The sequence below is a fragment of the Galendromus occidentalis genome, unplaced genomic scaffold, assembly GCF_000255335.2.
Source record: "Galendromus occidentalis unplaced genomic scaffold, Mocc_1.1 scf7180000077530, whole genome shotgun sequence".
Lineage (NCBI taxonomy): Eukaryota > Metazoa > Arthropoda > Arachnida > Mesostigmata > Phytoseiidae > Galendromus > Galendromus occidentalis.
This window is the reverse complement of record NW_003805518.1, coordinates 2,052,027-2,070,672: the sequence shown is the minus strand read 5'-3', so window position 1 is coordinate 2,070,672 and position 18,646 is coordinate 2,052,027. Positions and strand designations below refer to the sequence as shown.

General features: G+C 50.0%; 3 protein-coding genes across 3 annotated transcripts in view; 2 read left to right on the top strand and 1 right to left on the bottom strand.

The window, feature by feature from the left end:
• The window catches only part of Ih (hyperpolarization activated cyclic nucleotide gated potassium channel Ih), a 34,265-nt gene extending 26,978 nt beyond the window's left edge, over positions 1-7,287 (top strand). The window contains exons 8-11 of the mRNA XM_003748429.1: positions 2,698-2,881; positions 3,386-3,636; positions 4,001-4,326; positions 6,553-7,287. Coding sequence (XP_003748477.1) covers positions 2,698-2,881; positions 3,386-3,636; positions 4,001-4,326; positions 6,553-7,287 — 1,496 coding nt within the window. The remainder of the gene's footprint in view (positions 1-2,697; positions 2,882-3,385; positions 3,637-4,000; positions 4,327-6,552) is intronic.
• A 3,987-nt stretch (positions 7,288-11,274) lies between these two features.
• LOC100899522 (retinol dehydrogenase 12) lies at positions 11,275-13,894 on the bottom strand. The gene is made up of 8 exons (XM_003748428.2): positions 13,712-13,894; positions 13,453-13,572; positions 13,185-13,304; positions 12,390-12,482; positions 12,017-12,211; positions 11,751-11,863; positions 11,587-11,653; positions 11,275-11,423 (listed from the first exon to the last, which is right to left on the bottom strand). The coding sequence occupies exons 1-8, from the start codon at positions 13,842-13,844 to the stop codon at positions 11,275-11,277; spliced, it is 990 nt and encodes a 329-aa protein (XP_003748476.1). The 5' UTR covers positions 13,845-13,894.
• Positions 13,895-15,702: 1,808 nt separating this feature from the next.
• Positions 15,703-18,400, top strand: LOC100899382 (retinol dehydrogenase 13). The gene is made up of 6 exons (XM_018641397.1): positions 15,703-15,853; positions 16,132-16,356; positions 16,739-16,831; positions 17,452-17,643; positions 17,728-17,843; positions 18,218-18,400. The coding sequence occupies exons 1-6, from the start codon at positions 15,703-15,705 to the stop codon at positions 18,398-18,400; spliced, it is 960 nt and encodes a 319-aa protein (XP_018496913.1).
• Positions 18,401-18,646: the final 246 nt, after the last annotated feature.

The window sequence follows — 18,646 nt, the reverse complement described above, 5'->3', positions numbered from 1 at the left end:
TGTTGGTAAGCCGATCGGCTTCACGGTTCCTTCAATCGATGAATCATCATTTCTAACTGCGTACAACCGTATTTCGAGCTGGTCCTCGTTGTGTCCGACGGATTCAGGAACGCGATCCCTTGTTTCGGCGAAGCTAATTTCGAATAGTAGTCTAGACTAACCAGATTGCATGACACACGACGACCCAGTGATGTAAGCGACCGAAGGTCGAATTCGATACATGCACGAGCGTGGTACGAGTGACGTGGCTCAATTTGACGTGTGAGACGTGAATGCCGTGGAGCATGGAGCGTAGACTGAGGCAGCGCGGCGCCGTTCTCGATTCCCCTATTGCAACCGTAACCATGGTTGGTTCCTACGGCTAGAGGTGACGGCGGTCATCTCGCGGCGTGGCTTCTAGCCCCCTTGTCGCTGTAAATGTCCTCGTGCCGATAGCAAGCAGCTGGACGAGTCAAGTTGCTGGACACCGAACAGAGGCCGGCTAGCTGGAGAGCTAAACGACATCCGCAGCAAATGTCGCTACAGACCGATAAGCAATGCTATGAAGTTGTCGACCTTCACCGCAACGCCAACATCACCATCTACGACACCGACGACGACGACAACAACAACCACGACCAAACTTTATGAGTCTTCCTGTCTCCCTTGATCTTTTCCCACAACGATCCCCTCGTTCCACCACTCAGACACCCTTCCGGTGTCTAATGCCTTCTTGGTAGTCGCCAATCCGATCCATGAGCGCAGGGAGGCGGAGGGGAATCCCGGCGAATGCAGCCCGCTCGTTGATTAACGAGCTGATAATTAGAAAACTGTCGGTGAGAGATGATCGTGTCAATGTGTACGCATCTCGATCCGACGCGACGGTCGGTCGGTCGCCGGCAAGGCGACAGCTGCTCACGAACGCGTTTTGTCTGTGCTCGTGGATCATTCGGAGCAAGATACAATTTACTTGTGGTGCGACGCCCGCTCGAATTCCCTGTGCTCCGATGATACCGAGAAGCGCCACTGGATGAGCATGTTTCCAGGAGAGAAGCTAGAACGCTGGCATTAGCGTTGTTCGCTTCATCGCTCTTGCTGATACGAGACTCCGCGCGGGAATCGAGGGGAAACTTTTCCGATTGTGAATGCGAAGCGGTACCGCAGCTCCTTCCCATTCTCCTGCGCGGAGCAAGCTCGAGGGGCGCAGCAACGGTCCGCCAGACTTGAGCTCTTAATTGGATTTTAATTCCCCCGCAATTATGCATAACGTCAGATCCGGAGCTGTGTAGGCAGGTCGGTCCACCTGAGCAGCTGGCAGCCTCGCGGACTAAGAAAAATATCTCCCTTGCGTCGAGGCCGAGTACGCGATTGTGCTTCTCGAATTCTGCTTTCGTTGACTTAGCAGCTCGCGAGGGGAAGGTCCTGAGATGAACTCGTACTCCCCTGGAAGCTCGGCGATTCGGGTTATTCTGTGGCAATGAGGGAATCGGCCTCGCGAAGACTCCTTGTCGCAGAGGGAATTTTCTTGCACCTGCACGACGGCGGCGGCGCTCAGAGCGCGGCGCCTCGACCAGAATGAGAATCTTTGAGTTATTCGTTCCTTCCCGGAAGTCGCTGAGGCTGATCGACGCCGGAGAATCTCTCGCCGCTCAAGTACGTACAAAGAAGCCACTCGCGGGCGGATTGCGACAGCCAAGCATAGATGTCGTCAGGAACCTCGCTTTCGGCTGCAAAATGCCACTCTCGGCTTGAAGACGCAATGCCCTGGTCGTGGATCTCCCGGGTCCGGGATAGACCTTTGAACCGATGGAGGTGCTCAGATTCAATCTATGCTTCTAGAAACTTCTGGTGTGATTCCCCCACCGATGCTGATGAATCCGACGAAGCAACTTGTCGAAGTTCAGTAAGGCGCTGGACAATGTCGGATTGGATCCATTTCATTATTCTGCGCAATCATCTCATGAAAACGCATAGGCAGTAGGTCCTACAAGGCTCGAAGCCTAGTTGCCGGCGGCATCGTAGACGCTCCCTTTCCGCGTCCTCTCTTCCCCTGTATGTACATTCTGCCTGAGCTCGACTAGTGAGCCAGGGCTTCAAGGAATCAGATCCGCAGTGATTGCACCGACGCGACGGGTAGTGGGAATCGTCAGTCTGTTTCGATTGATAGCGTCCCTAACTTCTGCATGCAACATCGCGCCGATGCCGGAGGCCGCTCTTTCAGTTTGCGCGGAAAGTGGATCCCGAGACGGAGTTCGCTTGAAAAAAACGATGAGGGAAATGGGAGGCAGGCCTCCGATACGTGATATGCGAGAGGCTCGTCGAACGCTTCGAGCATACACTTATGCATAAACAAACGACGTTCTACGCACTGTGGGGATAGGGGGGAGACTCCATGTTCCTCAAAGAAATCGAGCTCACCAGGTCTTCGGCCGAAACTCTTTCTTTCTCTCCTCTTCTCTAAAGAGCCATACTGATTTCGACAAATTCGACCTGACCCCGTCGGTTTACGGGATCGAGTTCGGGTTTTTAGAGTTTCCCCGTCAGGGTGACGTGTCGGGGAGATGAGATTCCTCTGCCGCATGTTTCCTGATATTCACGGAATGACTTCCTGTCACGGAACTCCGAAAATCTTCGGCTATCCAAGCGGACGGCTGAGGGAAAGTTTCGGCCAACCGGAGCTATTGAAAGGGTCATCAACATTGGAATCTTCCTCTGCAGGGTACGGACGCTTTCCGCCCCAATCTGTGACCGACATGTGGCTCACCTTGCTCTCAATGATTTCTGGCGCCACTTGCTACGCTCTGTTTCTCGGTCATACGACGAACCTCATCCAGTCGCTTGACTCCTCTAGGCGACATTATAGAGAGAAACTGAAACAGGTTGAAGAATACATGGCTTATAGGTGAGTTTTTGAGATGAAGGTCAAGACTTCGATAAGGAAAAGCCGAGCATCGGGAGTTCGCTGAGAGCCCGAACAGAACAGCGCGACTGATAGTTATGGGTGACGGAGCTAAGCACCACGCTCTTTGTGGTGAGAACAATCATGTCATATCGGGCTGAAAAGATCTTCGGGCTGACACATGGAACCGCATCTTCCGAACCCATGTCACAATGGCACACTCGGATAGCGGCCGCATCCTTCGCCGCTCTCCAGGCCTGAGTATCGGCGGTCTAATTTATCCGCTGAACCAGTCTAGTTTAGGTTTGTCGTGAACCTTCGGATGATGAAATAGGCCCCAGCCTATTACTCATACTCTCATCCCGTGGGAAGATGCGGGAGACGCGAGAGACTGCAACGGATGAGCCACCTACTTCAGTGATCTAATTGGCTAGCCTATCAGGCCCAACGGTGCCTGTTTGTGACGTTTCTCCTTTATCCTTTCCATCTCCAACTCGTCGTCATCAGAAAACTTCCAAGGGACCTTCGTCAACGAATAGCGGATTATTTCGAGCACCGATATCAGGGCAAATTTTTCAATGAAGACGATATTCTCAACGAACTCTCCGAGCGACTGCACGAGGATGTAGTAAACTATAATTGTCGCTCTCTGGTCGCGTCTGTGCCGTTTTTCGCGAATGCTGATCCCGACTTCGTCTCTGACGTGGTGACGAAACTCAAGTATGAAGTGTACCAACCCGGAGACCTTATCATCAAAGGTAAGCGGAATCCGCAAGCAATTGATTCAAGTGAGGGACGGAATCATCCGTCAGCTGAGACTCCGAGTCTCTCTCATATTTCGAACCATGATGAGGGAGTATTTCCTAGCGTGTCGGAAGACGGCCAGATCCCCACGCATTTCACGTTCCGAGCAAACAAGGCCCGTCCTTCGCAACGACACGCACGGGAATTTCGATTTAATGCTCAATGTCGAAACCTCCTTATGAGATGAAGGAGGAAGAAAATCAAGAGTCTCTCAATCCAAAATACGTCATCAGCATGAACTTGATGTCCGCGGACAACCTCCCGCCCCGATATCATTGGAGCCGAACTAACTTTTCGTTCCAACCTTTCCTCTTGCAGAGGGAACTATCGGTACAAAGATGTACTTTATCCAGGAGGGCATCGTGGATATCGTAACGGCGAGCGGTGAAGTGGCGACCAGCTTAAGTGACGGTTCATACTTTGGCGAAATCTGTCTCTTGACCAACGCGCGAAGAGTGGCCTCCGTTCGGGCGGAGACTTATTGCAATTTGTTCTCTTTGTCTGTGGAACATTTCAACACGGTGCTGGACCAATACCCGCTTGTAAGGCGGACTATGGAGTCCATCGCTGCCGAACGCCTAAATAAAATTGGCATCGACCCCAGTATCGTCGTCAGTCAACACTCCGACGGAGATTTGCTCAAGGTAAACTATTTACAGAGCTCTAGAATCCACGATAGACCGGATGAGTTTAGTCCATTATACCCCGTTGAGATCCCTAAGCTGGATAGGATAGAATGCCTGCTCGGAACGACAGGTGCACTGCGCAGCGTTTCGGACAGGTTTCACATGGATTAGCGCATATATGATAGACTAATCAGTCGGTTGTCTAGCACCGCCGGGTAGCTCAAGAGCAGCCTGCCTAGCCTAATTCGAATCATCACAACGGACGCCTCTGAGCCGAGGACCCCGTTCGGACTCCTCTTCGTCATGTCCCGGGGGACAGAATCGGAGTTCGAATCCTGAATTCATGTAGCCAATCGGAAACTGTTGTGAGCGACTATCTCTATCGAATCTCAATTTTCGCAACGGGATGCGAGCACCTCTGTCCAGCGACGGATCCCCTTTGATTCCCGCTCTTGCTCAGAACTAGGAATTACTTTGAGTCTGACGCGAAGACACGGGCTCTTCAGGCGCAGGCCTACGGCCTACCCATAGCTAATGAGTAGGGTTGCGATATGAGAGAATTTCCCCCGCGGAAAAAAACGGCGTTTCCTTCATGAGGAAGACCGTAAAATCAGGAGCATTCGCTTCAAGATTGAGAGCCTAATGCGGAGCGCGATGGGTCTAACGAACGACCCTCGGCACTCTGAGAGGAATCGATAGGTCCGATCGATTGTGGCCATCGTTCATGACGAGCTTGAAACGTTCTAACCTTTTCTAGCGTCGCATTCCGCACCTCGCACGAGTGGGCAGGATGTCTCCGTCGCTGCAAGATGTGATCCTGCCCGGTGCGGCGAGGAATGTCATTATGACGTCCACAAAGCTTGGCTACTACGACGACGATCATTATGGTGATGATGATGACTCCACTCATTATGGCGATGACTGACTGGTTGATCGAAAGGAGGCGCTTGATCTGAAAGAGCGGAAATCGAATTCCAGTCGACTACAATTGTTTGAAGTCTTGCCCACAGATATGCAGAGACAAACTGACTGGGCTGCTATGTATCTTCTGCAACAACAGGAGGCTTAAAACGGCTCATCTATGGCGTGTCTGTTCAAGTCGCGGCATTTCGCGTCGAGTCGTGTCCAATTACTACCTTGCCTACTCGAGTCCTCTACCTCCTACCTCCTATGGTTGTTCTTTGCCATGTCATCCTACTCCTGTAACTACTGGTAACGGTCAGTTCAATCGCTCGCCTCTGCCTCCTTCTACGAAAACTACTACAACTATCATCCTCCTCCGAATCAGCGCACCTCGCTGTGTCTGCCGCCTGGTCCATGGCATGTTTCCTGTCTGATTAGTATTGAGGCGACAACACGACCCATCTTCTTGCGCCGTCCATGAACACAAATCCAACTACTGTCTCTCTGCCCTCGCTACTTTTCTAACCCGACTACCACTACTACTACTACTTTCCCCCTCGTCTTTCTCTCGAGTTTCTTTGATCGATATCACGGAACTGTTTCCTTTTGAATCTGAATCACGTGCGAGCACAGCGGTCCTTGTGGATCGGTCAAAACGCCAGGTGATTCTACCTTGCCGCTCACTTCAGATTGAACGCGCACTCGGAAAATCACAGTCCTTTTGGCAACTCATAGGGGAGACGGAGAACGCTGTCTCCGAACGAGGGACGTCGACGTATTGTTTCCGGGGATATTCGGCGGATATTTTGGCGGGAGACTGCTTCTTGGGAGCTTAGCCTTTTTGCGATCATCTTTCCGGTAGGTCGTTGCCTGGCTCCAGAGCGTCTCGTCTCGAGACGAATTTAGGGCCGGTCAGCGAAGAGCAAAGAACGTCATCAGGTTTCCCTAATGCCCCGTCCATAGTCTAGTGCTGGCGTGGCGCTGGTAGTTTGTTCGTGTGGGAACGCATCGTACACTCGCTACGGCCACTTAGACGGTTGTAGGGATCGGCTCTTGCACTCGGATTGGCGATCGCTAGGAAGACACTAAGGCTACCATCTCTCTCAGGATTAGATAGAATGCAGAGACCTCTTTAGCTACTGTCTCTCGATAGGAATAAAGACTCGTGGGCCGCTGTTTTCAGAAGAATGAGGCCCAGAAAAATGCTTCGAAGTTCCTCGGTCGGCAAAGTAGACATTTAGACCTACGGCGTTTGTGCGGTCTGGAGTGGTGTGATGCCTTGTCCAAAGCCGAGCCTCTCGAGTACCAAATCTCCTCTAACGACGTTCCTCCTTCCCGTAGGTCGACATGAGTACCGTGGAGGTGCTACTATCGCATGATAATGCGGTCATCAACAAGGAGGACTTCGATGATGATAGGCCCGAAGGCTTCCTCAAGACGGGCAGCCGCTACGGCGGATTACCCCGGCCGCGTTCGGAATGCTGCTTCCCTCGGATGGAGATATTAGCTCCGTCTCCCGATCCCGGGAAACCGGGAATTTTGAGTCCATCGCAGACAATGACATCTCTCCACCGAGCATCCATAGTGTCGAGCATGGCACCCTTCAACTCGCCCTGTCCACCTGTGTCCCCGACAGGGCTTACCTTATCCGTAACGCCTGCCACTCCGGCTACGCAAACGGCTCCGTCGACAATCGGAGCAGCTTCAAGCAGTGTACATCCGAGGAGCAAAAGCCAAGGCTCGGCGGTTCCGGCAGCGCCGGGGTCTCATCTTGGGCCGATTCCGAGTCCCGAAAAGAAGCCAACGTCTACAGTCATTACGAAGGAGAAGAAAGATACTTCGAAATCGAGCAAGGCAGCCGAAAAAGCCACTCCTTGTACTCCCGCAGTGGTTGTCGTATCAGACCCGACGGCGACCAATGCTGCGAGAGACAACAAGAAAGAGCAGCCGAACTCAAGCAAAGCAACAATCAGAGGTGCCCAAGCTAAGGGTTCGACAGAAAGCAGTGATCCGAAGACGACTGCCGCCGTTTCGAAGTCTAAAGACGGATCCTCGGCTGGCGGTAGAAAAAAGTGAAGCGTTGAACTCAACTCAGAAACTCGAAAAGCTACAAACGAACAGAATCTTTGAAGAGAGACAACGCTTCGTTACGAAAACTCGGAACTCATTCGAACTGACCTAGAAGCACGATAGAAGAGTGTCGAGCTTCCAACAATTCTAGGGAACTCCTCCTAATAGGGCAGTCAGACTGGATAGACTAGCTGTTCCTGCGGTCCGATAATATTATTTTAGTAAATAGTCGGAAATCGCCGCATACTGTATCTGCTAGTCACGTCAGGCATGTTTGATCTACTAGATAAAGATTTAAGAACCAGAAATTCCACACGCAGAGGACTTGATTTGTCCAATATCACCTCTTTGTTACTAGGAATCTTCTAATGACATCAACACCAATAGGACATGGGATATATCTGATCCTACCCACAATGTGCATCGGTCATTCGCGTTCCGGAAGCTTTCCATCTTGTTCCTAAGGCGGAGACTGCGGACTGACGCAGTTCACGTGCAGCTGCTGTGGGCGTCGTTGTGTGACTACGCCCGCGGCGATACGTACGCGTCGATCGCGGGAGCGATACGAATCTATCAAGTAGAGCCTCTCAAGTTCCTAGTTATTGACACCAACCAATGACTTCTCATGTTCCGAACAAAATGCTCCGGATCTGATCATCAAACCCCTCGAATTGTGTCCCATGCGCGCCAGTGAGATCCCTAGGGATTCGTTTTACTGTTGATGGGCTATCGCCAACTAAGAGGTCAGGTAGAACTAATGAAACCTCTCGCGGTAATAATGATAATCGAATCAGACTTCTTCTGAATATTCCCCGAGGTTCAATTTCGAACCATCTATGAACTTTATGCATCTTCAGAGAAAACGGGGTTCCACTAGTTCGACCCAACCGGCTCCGGTTTTCACGAAAACTTACCTACAAAGAAGCGATGGGAGATTCCCATCGAATCCAGGGAGATGAGTGCAAATACCTCAATAGCGACGGCGACTTCTCGTCTGCGATGGAAGGCCGTTGGAATATATGCAAATTATGCAAGGGAACCATTCGTGGCGTCGGATCGTTCGAAAAAGAGTTGACATTCAAATGAGGTACAACGTCATCAATATCGTTGTTCTGGAAACCACACCGCTAGAACCGCGAGGAGAACTGTTTTTTCCTTCCAAGAGGCTCTTCGGAATATTCGGTTGTTAGTTGTTACTGAATCTTGTAGACTTTGATTTATACGTTTCTGAATCAGTCATTGTTGCGAAAGACGCTGTTACCTTCTCGCCATTGTTGTAGATAATGCTGTATAGAATCCGGAATGCAGAGGCAATGCAACGAAAAATGGGTATCAAACATTCTGAAGTGAATCCGCTGATTCATGTTGACAATACTCATAGGATTTCCGATCACAAAAGCGAAACCTCCGTTGCAAAGCGTTTGAGTGGACGCCTCGTCTCTCCGAAACAAGAGCTCCTCCTCAAGCGATTTTTTTCCACTCGGGGTTATTATGCCCTCCTCTTTTACCGCCCCATGAAAAGCAATATGAAGTGGTGAGACCTAAACATTTATAATCATTGACCCTGAAGTTGGACACGACGAAAGAATGAACAAGTAAATCACCGAAACAGACAGCGATCTCTGACAGAGAACAACAAGAATACAATATCTGACAACCTGATGCCTAGCCCTATCCCAACCTACGGAAGCCCACACTGCGAATACTTCGAACCGACCCACGTCCTGGCAAATTGAAAACTAGACGAGAACCGATTAGACTCTCTAACAGCGAGTTCGCTGCGTCATGCTTCTTCTTGAGTTTCTGTCCGATATCAATCTGGAATTGCGCGTCTTTGGCATTGCGCGATTGATGAGAAATTTGAGCAGGATTCCTCCGGTATATAATACAGCTTCAGGATCGAGGCCGTGATTGTTTCGAAGACCAGGAAGACTTCCAGCCTAATCTCTGATGTTCTAGTTCAGTGAGCTCCCTTCGCTTGTTGCCAGGATGTGGGTCTCAGAATACCCTGTCCCGAGTACGAGAAGAGAGGTTTGAATCTCGACTCACATTCAGACTTTCACAAACAAACTCGGTCTCTATGCGATCCACTGATGTCATTTGAACCCTTGTGAGTTTATTGTTACGACCTCCTACGACCTTGGCCTTGACCTCAAACTTGAACCTGATAACCAACCCACTGTTACCTGTGACAACTCGGCAAGCATCTTCACTTCGCGTAAGATCACACACGAACGAATCGTCTCCCCTTGATTTTGACCTGAATCAATCTTAAGATAGTCACGGTTGAACGTCGGAGGACTCCGTCATTCACGGAGGAAATCTGTTCAGAATTCTGATTTAAGTGAATTTAAGAGGTGCTCGGTCAGGAAGTGTCGAATCCCAACTCAACAATCATTTGTTGACAATGCTGGTGAAATGGGTACATACTCTTTAACTGGAGAAAGTAAGGAAGTGAGCCGCAGAGAGAGTTACTTTGTAGAACCACTTAATAGATCCGAGACCAAATGACCATTGCTGAAGACGGGAAGAGACGTTGACAACGTGGGAAACTATGATTATTGAAAGTGAACACAATATTGACGTAACTCTCCATGACTAAAATACCCCTCGTAGGTACTCTGCAATTCACCTTGACTTGATCGAGAGCGGAAGAACCCCAAAGCAGGTGGAGGTTATAACGTGAGTTATAACTACTACAACGAGAATCGTTAATAAAACTTGTTTCCCCTGATGAAAAAAATCCCGCATCTCAAGACTTAGGATACCGATTTGCGCAGTTCGGGCGTGTCGGCGATTTTTTCAGAATCTTCGATTTGAGACAAGTCATCCTCACAGAAGCAGAATCACAGTGAGCTCATATTCGATTTCGGCGCGGTCACCGTGCTTTCGTTCGGATGTGGGAGCGCCCTCAGATATTGTTCCAATCGAGTTTAGTATTAATATTCGATTTCTCGCCGATTATGGGGCAACGGCCGAACTGAGCAAGCGGATCAGGTTGCTAATGATGGAGAAGAAAGGTATGGAGGGAGAATCGCGGCGTTATCTATGACTGAGGCGAAGAATATTCTGGAGTAGAATAGAATAATCATTAAGAGTTTAATAAATACTTTCCAAAATCTCTGAGTGCTCTAAATCCGTGGAAGCAAAAGGGTCTAGCGAGTCTAGAGAGAGATCCTCCGAAGCCATTTCCGGGGGCGTCTGCGTCTTCTTGCCAGAAGAAGAGCGCTATCTCCTCGGCGGCAGACACTACAGTTGGGAACGGGACGGGAGCAGACTGGTCTGACGGGGATTTTGATATCCGGCTTGGTAATTAGATGGCCTCTCGGACCAGAAGTCCCGGCTCTTAGCCGAGTAGTCCAGTAGTCCGGACAAGCGGAGAAAACCTACGACATCATCTGGCCGAGCGGTATGTTGACTCACCGGAGGCTTTATGAATGAAGACCTCGCTCTTCCACAATTCGGTCGAGAGAAACAGCATTTCCTCATGCAGAACTGTGAGCAAATAATGTACAAGAGAAGCTCTATTGTATGTAGAATGGATCGTTCCGAACATTGTGATTAGGACGTACATACATATAACGTAATAAAAGGAGAACCTTGGACGGACTTATGATCGACAGCAACTTCAAAGGACGATACATGTCCATGGGACAGACAAGACTTTCTCAATCGGAGCTGTTCCGACTCCGGCTGTCTCTGTTATGGCGAAGGGGAGCAGAAGAATACGCAGCATTCCGATAAAGATTTAGGTACTTTCGAGGTGCATGCGCAGCGGCGGGGGCCACTGCCCCTCAGCATCGCGGAATCTTCGATCGTCTTGACCAGCTCGGCTCTTTAGCTCGCTTTCCTACTGGAGAACCGCCGACCACCTCCCCGCGATAGAAACATGCATGAAGTCGAAGGAGCGAAAACGAATTGAAATCCGTCTAAAGGTTCAGTCTACAAGTCGAGAGCCAGATCGCGTTGGAGAATATTCGGAAGGCGCACACATCATCGGGAACCTGACATCTCCTCTCTCTGTCTGTCGTCTTCCTCGATACCGCATTGTTCCATGGTATTTCTCCACAGAATCGCGGCCGTAGACTTCTTCAAGGGCCGTCTTGGGAAACGTACTTCGGCACAATCGGACCAGTATTTGCCTGGAAGAAGATTCGAGGTACATCATGGGGATCATGAGCGCAGATTCCTGTCCGAGTTAAGGACAGCGTCCTCCTATCGCCAAGCTCAAATCGTGATCAGAATTTGACGGGTCTGTAGTCCTATTGAGAAAACTCAGGTTTATGGTCGAAGACTTCTACTTACCGGATATTATCGATGCGTTTCTGGACAGAACGAGGTGAACAATGGTCTGAGCTCCTTCCTCCGGAGTCTGTGGGATAAGGAGCCATTGATGCAAAGCAATATTCGACACACGAAGCTTCTGAGTGTTTCTCAGGACGCGGGAGAATTTTTCATCGCTCACCCACCTTGGCATAAATGTTAGCCAGAAGTCTCAGCGAGAAGTGCGCGATGTTTCCGTATGAGTGCGAGAATATGTCAGTGAGAACGAATCCGGGATGGCAGCAGTTGACAGTGATACCTTGAAAAAATCCATTGTCATGAGCCTCATCTCCGGCTCGGAGTTTCGACTAGGTTTGTCGTGGAGTTTCCCATTCGAGAGACCGATAAGTCGCCAGTCGTGGAACTTTTATCACCCCAGAGGAAACAGCGATTATAGTTTCTGGGGATTTACCTGTTCCAGCTAAGCGTTGCGCCAGAGTTCGCGTCCAGTAATTCATTGCCAGCTTGGTGTCGCCGTAAACAAAACTCCCAAAACACATTATCCGTCTGGGACAAGTCTTGTTTTTCGCTAGGCGGACTTCGGAGCCCATCAAATGCTGAATTGAAGAAACATTCACGATGCGTCCCCCGTCTCGTTTGATAATCGCTGCGGAAATTCCTTTATTACGTAGTTATCCAGCCGTTTTCCACCCTTCTCCAGAAAAAACATCAACAGGACAGAGCAAGCAGAGACATGCCTTGATTATCCCGACTGGCTTTTAGCACCACATTTTAATTGGTGGCTTTGGCACTCATATGACAATCGCCTGAGAAAAAATACTCACGTAATAGGAGATGAGTCAGTAGAACGGGCGAGAGGTAATTTGTCTGGAAGGTGACTTCAAAGTTGTCCTCAGATTTTACAATTTCCTCCGGTACTGGGAAAGTTTAAAACAGAATTCCGAGATTAAAGTCCAGCCAGATGTTTGCGTAGGGGGCACCTGGCCGCGTTAGCTCTGGCAGCTTTTCTCCAAACATGCCCCCAGCATAAATTTCTCAGAAGTTTTTTTCCTCGACTGCGGCGCCAAATTTCTTATCAAATAGTGACAGACAAGACTCTAATTGGAACCAGACCGGGATACGGAGAGGAATCGCCGTTCACTGACGACGATGGACGTCTCACATCTCAACCTCGCACGGCGCAATCCGTCTCTATCATGGATCACGATGGACGCAGAGGAAAACAGCACTAGGGAATCGAGGCGGTATTTTTCGCACCGACAGCCGCCAGCGAGAAACATTCATTCTTCGAAGGACGCATTCGGCCAATAATAATCCGGGTCCAGATGAATCATAGACTCCTTGAGCATTCGCGAGGTGGGATATGGTTTAGCGAGAAGGGAGCATGAATTTGTAGGAATGGAGTCGGAATTCATCCGAAAGATGAATATTCAGCTGGGTATCTCTCTCCCATCCATAAGCACGAAAATATGTTTCTAATCTCAAATTTTCCCAGGCTTGCGGCCCCTGTCTTCGAGGAAGTGGTGGATAAATAATTCGCGGGTCTTCTGAGCGGAAACGCGTAATTTGAGAGAGTGGAATTTCGAGTACCCATCGAGGAGCCGATTCCTCGTACTTACCACCGAGGGCAGCGTTGTTGATCAGAACATCGATGGACGGGGAGATGCCGATAACTTCCTGAGCGAACTTCCTGACGCTTGCGAATGATTGTAGGTCAAGATGCAGAACCTGTATCTTACCTGTTGGGAGGAGTGGGGAATAATGTCCATCGCATCCTTAGTGCATCGCCACTCATCATATTCTGATCATGGCAAAGCCCGATGAGTGAGCGCAGGGGGCTTCGGTTCTTAGAAGAATAAAATCCTCGGAAAACCCGGAACATCTCACCTTTGAAACCTTTCTCAGCGCACTCAAGCTTCAGACTCTCAGCTTTGGCAGTATTCCGGCAGCCTATGATGAGGTTCGCGCCCCCTCGAACGAGCTCGGTCGAGACACACCGCCCGATACCTTAGCACACAGGATACGATGAATTCAGGGATTGAAGCTCAGAATCATGCCGACGCGATCGATGCATGATCCTCAGACAGAACCCTCCTATCGAGAGTAGGATGCACCGCAGCTGCTAATTACAGAGAGCGCCACTCACCTGCGTTCCCGCCAGTGATCACGACAGTCTTTCCCGAGACTCGGTCTCTAGGACAAACACATCGTCCGCAAGTGAGCCTAGCATACAGCCACAAAGATGCCAGCAGTACGAGCAGAACATAGATGATCCACATGGTAATGAAGGAATATATTGAATAAATAATGACACAACGAGCGGAAATGTCGACAGTAGCGCGGTCGTTTAGCCGTAATTCCCGTCGATGCGAGAAGGATTGCAGTAGGACTTAGGAATTGGCCAGAACACAGTATGCGAGGAATGGCTGTCACTGAGGCTTTTCGCGAGCTGAGCGAGACTGAGTCTTGATGTCAGTGTGAGCGCGAATCGTCTGTTGAACGGTGAGAGTCCATGCGCACGGGAATGCGCTGTATATCCGCGAAATTCTAAGAGGAGCTCATGTGACTCCGCCGAAGTGGCGAGAGCGACGGGGGAAGCCTTGGAAAGCCATCTTGCTCTTTTCTCAAGAGATTCATACGTATGCTTCGCCTCTGGATTAGACGACGGTGAACTCCGTTGACTTTCTAAGGGTCGAGGAGGAGAGGCGGCGAGGACCGAAAATTCGGTGTGATTCGCCTGATCCGGCTTACTCGTGTAGTCTGCGCATGTGGACTCGTAGTGGGTACTTCGATTGCCGAGCAGCCGGTTGTCCGATCGGCCTTGCGAATTATACAATTTTCAAGACTCCCGGAAGGGGGAAGATCAACGCAAGTGTCTAGCGCACGCGGGTTCATGTTTATGGGCGCTGAATAGGAAAAATCGCCGCAAGAGGGGATTTCCTCCATGTAAAGCGCGTTAACTCTCTCACTGATTTCGACTCTGAGACGAGGTACGAGGGAACGAATTACCGGAATCTCCGATCAAATCAAACGATAATTGATTCGCGTCTAAGCGCTCGAGGGAGATGAATTGGACGGCATCCTACATCCTTGTAGTCTTCCTCCCCCCCGTTTACAGATTCGCGTAGTTGCCTGAACAGACTACGAACTCATATTTCGGCCCGGAAACTTACCAGTCGAAGCCACCCATTAGGGTCCTTTGGAATCACCGTATAGGGGTTTCGCGTGCCCATTTCGCTCCTACGTGCATTCTACGTATGCATATCATCCATTTCATCATGAGTCATGAGCCATTCGCATTTCGCATTCCGTCTGCGATACGTCAGATGTTCGCATTTCTCGTAATTCTGTCTCCCAGGAGCGAACCTGCAGTCCGCTATGACCAGCTACCCTCGCTCGTAGGGAGTAGCGTGACCGCGGCCTAGCTCCTCCATGCAGCTCTGGAGACAGCTTGACGCGGAAATCTCATACCGGGAGTAACCTCTGAATCCGAGCTCAGTGTAAGCAGTTATTAGAACTCTTCGGATATTAGCTCAAGCGATACACTCGGGTCCGTGGGCTGGGTCCGATACCTCAGAAAATTGTCAAGTGACGCGCGACCGGATCCGAGGTCTGATTTGCAAAATAATTCGTGGCAGCGGCTCTGACAGAAGGGGACCGCAGAAACATCCGCTTACTATCGTATCCATCACTCCGCATTCAATCATCCCAGCTCGACTCTACCGAATGAGAAGACATGGCCTTCATCCGTTTGTAGTGGTGCCGTAACCGTGGGGCAGAAAGCCGCGACTCCAGAAAAACTCTCTCCCCCGCCTTGAACCCCGACAGGGCTTCGGCTCGCTTTCTTGGGCCACAAATGAGACGTTTGGATAGTGCGTGCGACAGAATCCATTTCGCTATGTGCTAATACCGGACGTCTCAGAAGTTCTCGGGAGGAAAATCCCCTGTGCGTTGCCTCTCTCCTGAGATTTTTGCATATCGCTTCTGATCGCCAATGAGGGAAACATCGAGGTGCTTTTCGCATGGTGCCAGTGAATCCCTGGTTGGGTTGGGTTGAGTTCAGTGAAGAGGAGCTCTGTAGCGAGAAGCGACGGAAAACTTGACTGAGGATTCCGTCTCGAGTGAGGCTCAGCTACTATGTTGGGATTGAGCATTCTGTACGTGCTTCTCTGGGGCAGTGTTGTGTACGGCATAGTTCTGAAAATTTACCTCGAGAAGAGCAGGGGCAAATTCACAGGAAAGGAGCGCCTCGATGGAAAAGTGGTGTTGATCACTGGAGCCACACAAGGTTAGTCGGTCGCCAAATTCCTCGAGTCGTTCAATCATCTCGAGCGGTCTTCACGAGAATATCGATAGAAGAAAACTGAGATAGGCGTCGAACTCCGACGAGCTCAATGTGCTCCCTGCCGAGCATAGAGCCGACAGTTCTTGTCCGTGGCGCCCAACTTTTGGGAGGAACGAAACATGGGAGCTCGGTTGTGTTCTGGGGATGTTCTGCGCCCGGGCTACGACTGCGGCAATAGATATCACGCATTTTCAAATTATCTCGGCGCTCTGTAAATTCAGGAATCGGAGTTGAAGTTGCTCGAGATCTCATCCGTCGGGGCTGTCGACTCTGGATAGCTTGCCGTGATCTCAAACGTGGCCAGGAAGTCGCGCAGGATCTAGGGGGAGACTGCAAACTCCTCCGGATGGACCTGTGCTCCCTGACTAGCGTCAGGAGAGCAGCTCGACATTTGATAGAAAAGGAGCCTCGCCTCGACATTCTCATCAACAACGCGGCCGTCATTCGTGAGTCAGCATGAACCTTATAAGAAATATGTACCCGGTGATTTCATGGCGGATTGGTCGAGCTTCACGGTATCGGTTTCCAAGGTCCTGCAACAAAAATTACGCGTCCCGCAAGAAAGCACTTCATACATTTAAGCTGTTCAGAAGTTTGCTGAAAATTTTGGCGGCTTTCAAGCTTCACCTCGAAGGAATCACGATTATTTGAAGTTACAAGATAGTCCGACAAGGTATCCAACCTTGCAGAACTATCCGAACTGCGGAGCCGCACCGAAGTCCCATTCGCGAAAAAACTTGGCCTTGGTGACCTTCGACTCATAAAGTGTGGGAATCATTGGAAGTTTGACGATCATTCCCTTTTCTGACCGATTGACCTAAATTGCAGCCGCACGCACAAATATATTTACCGAGGACGGCTTCGAAGCAACTTATCAAACAAATTATCTCAGCGTGGTTTATCTCACCTTACTTCTATTCGGTGAGTGATAAGGGGCAGTGGGGAGTTTACACGATATCATCGCCTATCCATAGGATAACATCCCGGGGATTTCGCTCACGAAGAACGAGGCAAATGGAGGGCCTCGTTCATGCTGTCTCGGAGCTTACGAGGAGCAAGACACGTTCCAAACAATGAGCTGTCCTGTAACTCCGGATTTCGCGAGAGCATGAGGAGCGCCTCCATGAATCGTCTCTCATCCGCTTGACGTCTGCGAATTCGGAAAGCGGATAATCTATGAACCGATCCCGGACTGCAGTCGGAAATCACTTGGAGACGATGAACAGTTCTAAGCCGATGCTTTCTTAGTTTCAAATTCTTATTTTCTCTGGAAACACTGAGCTGCTTGGCAGCGAGGTCTTCTATCATGAGAATCGGGCCTTTTGAGGAAGTCAATTCCTGAGGCCTATCGTCATTGCTCATTACTCTCATTACTGAAAGCTTGATCCAGAACGATATGCCTGATTCCGAGACCACAAGGGGGAAACACATCATCCTCGAATTTTTCGAGATAATCTGCCAAACGTTTATCCTGGCAGCTCTCTTCTTTATCAGCGAGGGCTTTCGACGCGCTCCATCAAGGGATGTAATTTTTATTCTAGAAATCCTCCGGAAGAGTCCCTCTGCACGAGTTGTAAATGTTTCCTCGAACTTACATCACGTCGGATTCTTGGGATGCATCTCGGAAGATGCAACCAGGGAACATTCGTGGTTTGAAAGCCCTCTACAGATGTATTCGAACTCCAAGTTCGCCCTCAACATGGTGACGAAAGAGCTCGCGAAACTCTTCCAGCGTAAGTGATCCGCTACCTATCTCAGAGAAGCTGCTCGTTTCGCAATGACAAAGCAGCTGATGATTGCTAATTCTTCCCTCATAGCTGAGAACATCCATGTTAATACCGTGCATCCCGGAGCGACGAAGACGAAAATCACTCTCCAAGGAACCACATCGATGGCCTTATTCTTTCATTTCGTATATCATCTTTTCGGGAAGGTGAGTCATCCAGAAGCCTTGGCAATCTCACACACCTTGGACGCAGGGTCCGCTTCCTCCATATTAACCAAGCAACAAGGGCAAATCGCTTTCGGGATCTAAGTCCGATCACCCCCATGTCAAGAAAACATTGGATTCTCGATAAGGAGGATTAACACCGAAAAATCATTTGAAAAAAATCTCAATGACGTCGCTCGAGGCGCTTCGTAGTTTCTGGTCTATGCGAAGGTGCGGAGCACTTTAACCTGAATCTCCCTCGCTGACTCTCCTCGCCCAGAGTCTCCCCGTACGACGTCTAGACCAAGATTCCGTCAGTACGATGCACCTCAGCCGAAGCCGCCTTTCTCGGAAGTGACTGCTCATTTTATTTTCAGAGTCCTGAGGAGGCAGCTCAAGCAATCACTTACGTGGCTGTAAGCAAAGACCTAGAGGGTGTGACAGGCAAATATTTTGTCGACTGTGGTGTAGGATGGGATAACTGGAGAGTCAATGACCCCGACAGACGAAGAAAGCTCTTCGAAGATACATGCCGCTTGCTTGATTTGCCCTCACCGTAGAGTTTTAGAATTCTTTGCCTTCGATGGCCCAGACGGTGCAGCTGCCGCGAGGGAAGGCTCTCTCACTCCGCAATCGCAGCCAAGTCTCATCCATGCGAGTGTTCCTTCGTACAATGAATCGACGAGGGATAGCGTGCTCAATTTGAAAGCTGTCGAATTTCAATGGCCTACTGTTGAAGACAGTAGACTGTTTTGAATTATGTATTCGGGATTCGCGTCTGACGGGGGCTAGACTTCCAGTTTATC

Excerpts from the sequence above, each read along its gene's own strand:
- LOC100899522 (XM_003748428.2), bottom strand. The coding sequence starts at position 13,844 with ATGTGGATCATCTATGTTCTGCTCGTACTGCTGGCATCTTTGTGGCTG. Across the intron at positions 12,483-13,184 it reads CAACAACGCTGCCCTCGGTG|TACCGGAGGAAATTGTAAAA; the intron begins GTAAGTACGAGG and ends AAACTTTCCCAG. Across the intron at positions 11,864-12,016 it reads GCAACGCTTAGCTGGAACAG|GTATCACTGTCAACTGCTGC; the intron begins GTAAATCCCCAG and ends GATTTTTTCAAG.
- LOC100899382 (XM_018641397.1), top strand. The coding sequence starts at position 15,703 with ATGTTGGGATTGAGCATTCTGTACGTGCTTCTCTGGGGCAGTGTTGTG. Across the intron at positions 16,832-17,451 it reads TCTCACCTTACTTCTATTCG|AAATCCTCCGGAAGAGTCCC; the intron begins GTGAGTGATAAG and ends TTTTTATTCTAG. Across the intron at positions 17,644-17,727 it reads GCTCGCGAAACTCTTCCAGC|CTGAGAACATCCATGTTAAT; the intron begins GTAAGTGATCCG and ends CTTCCCTCATAG.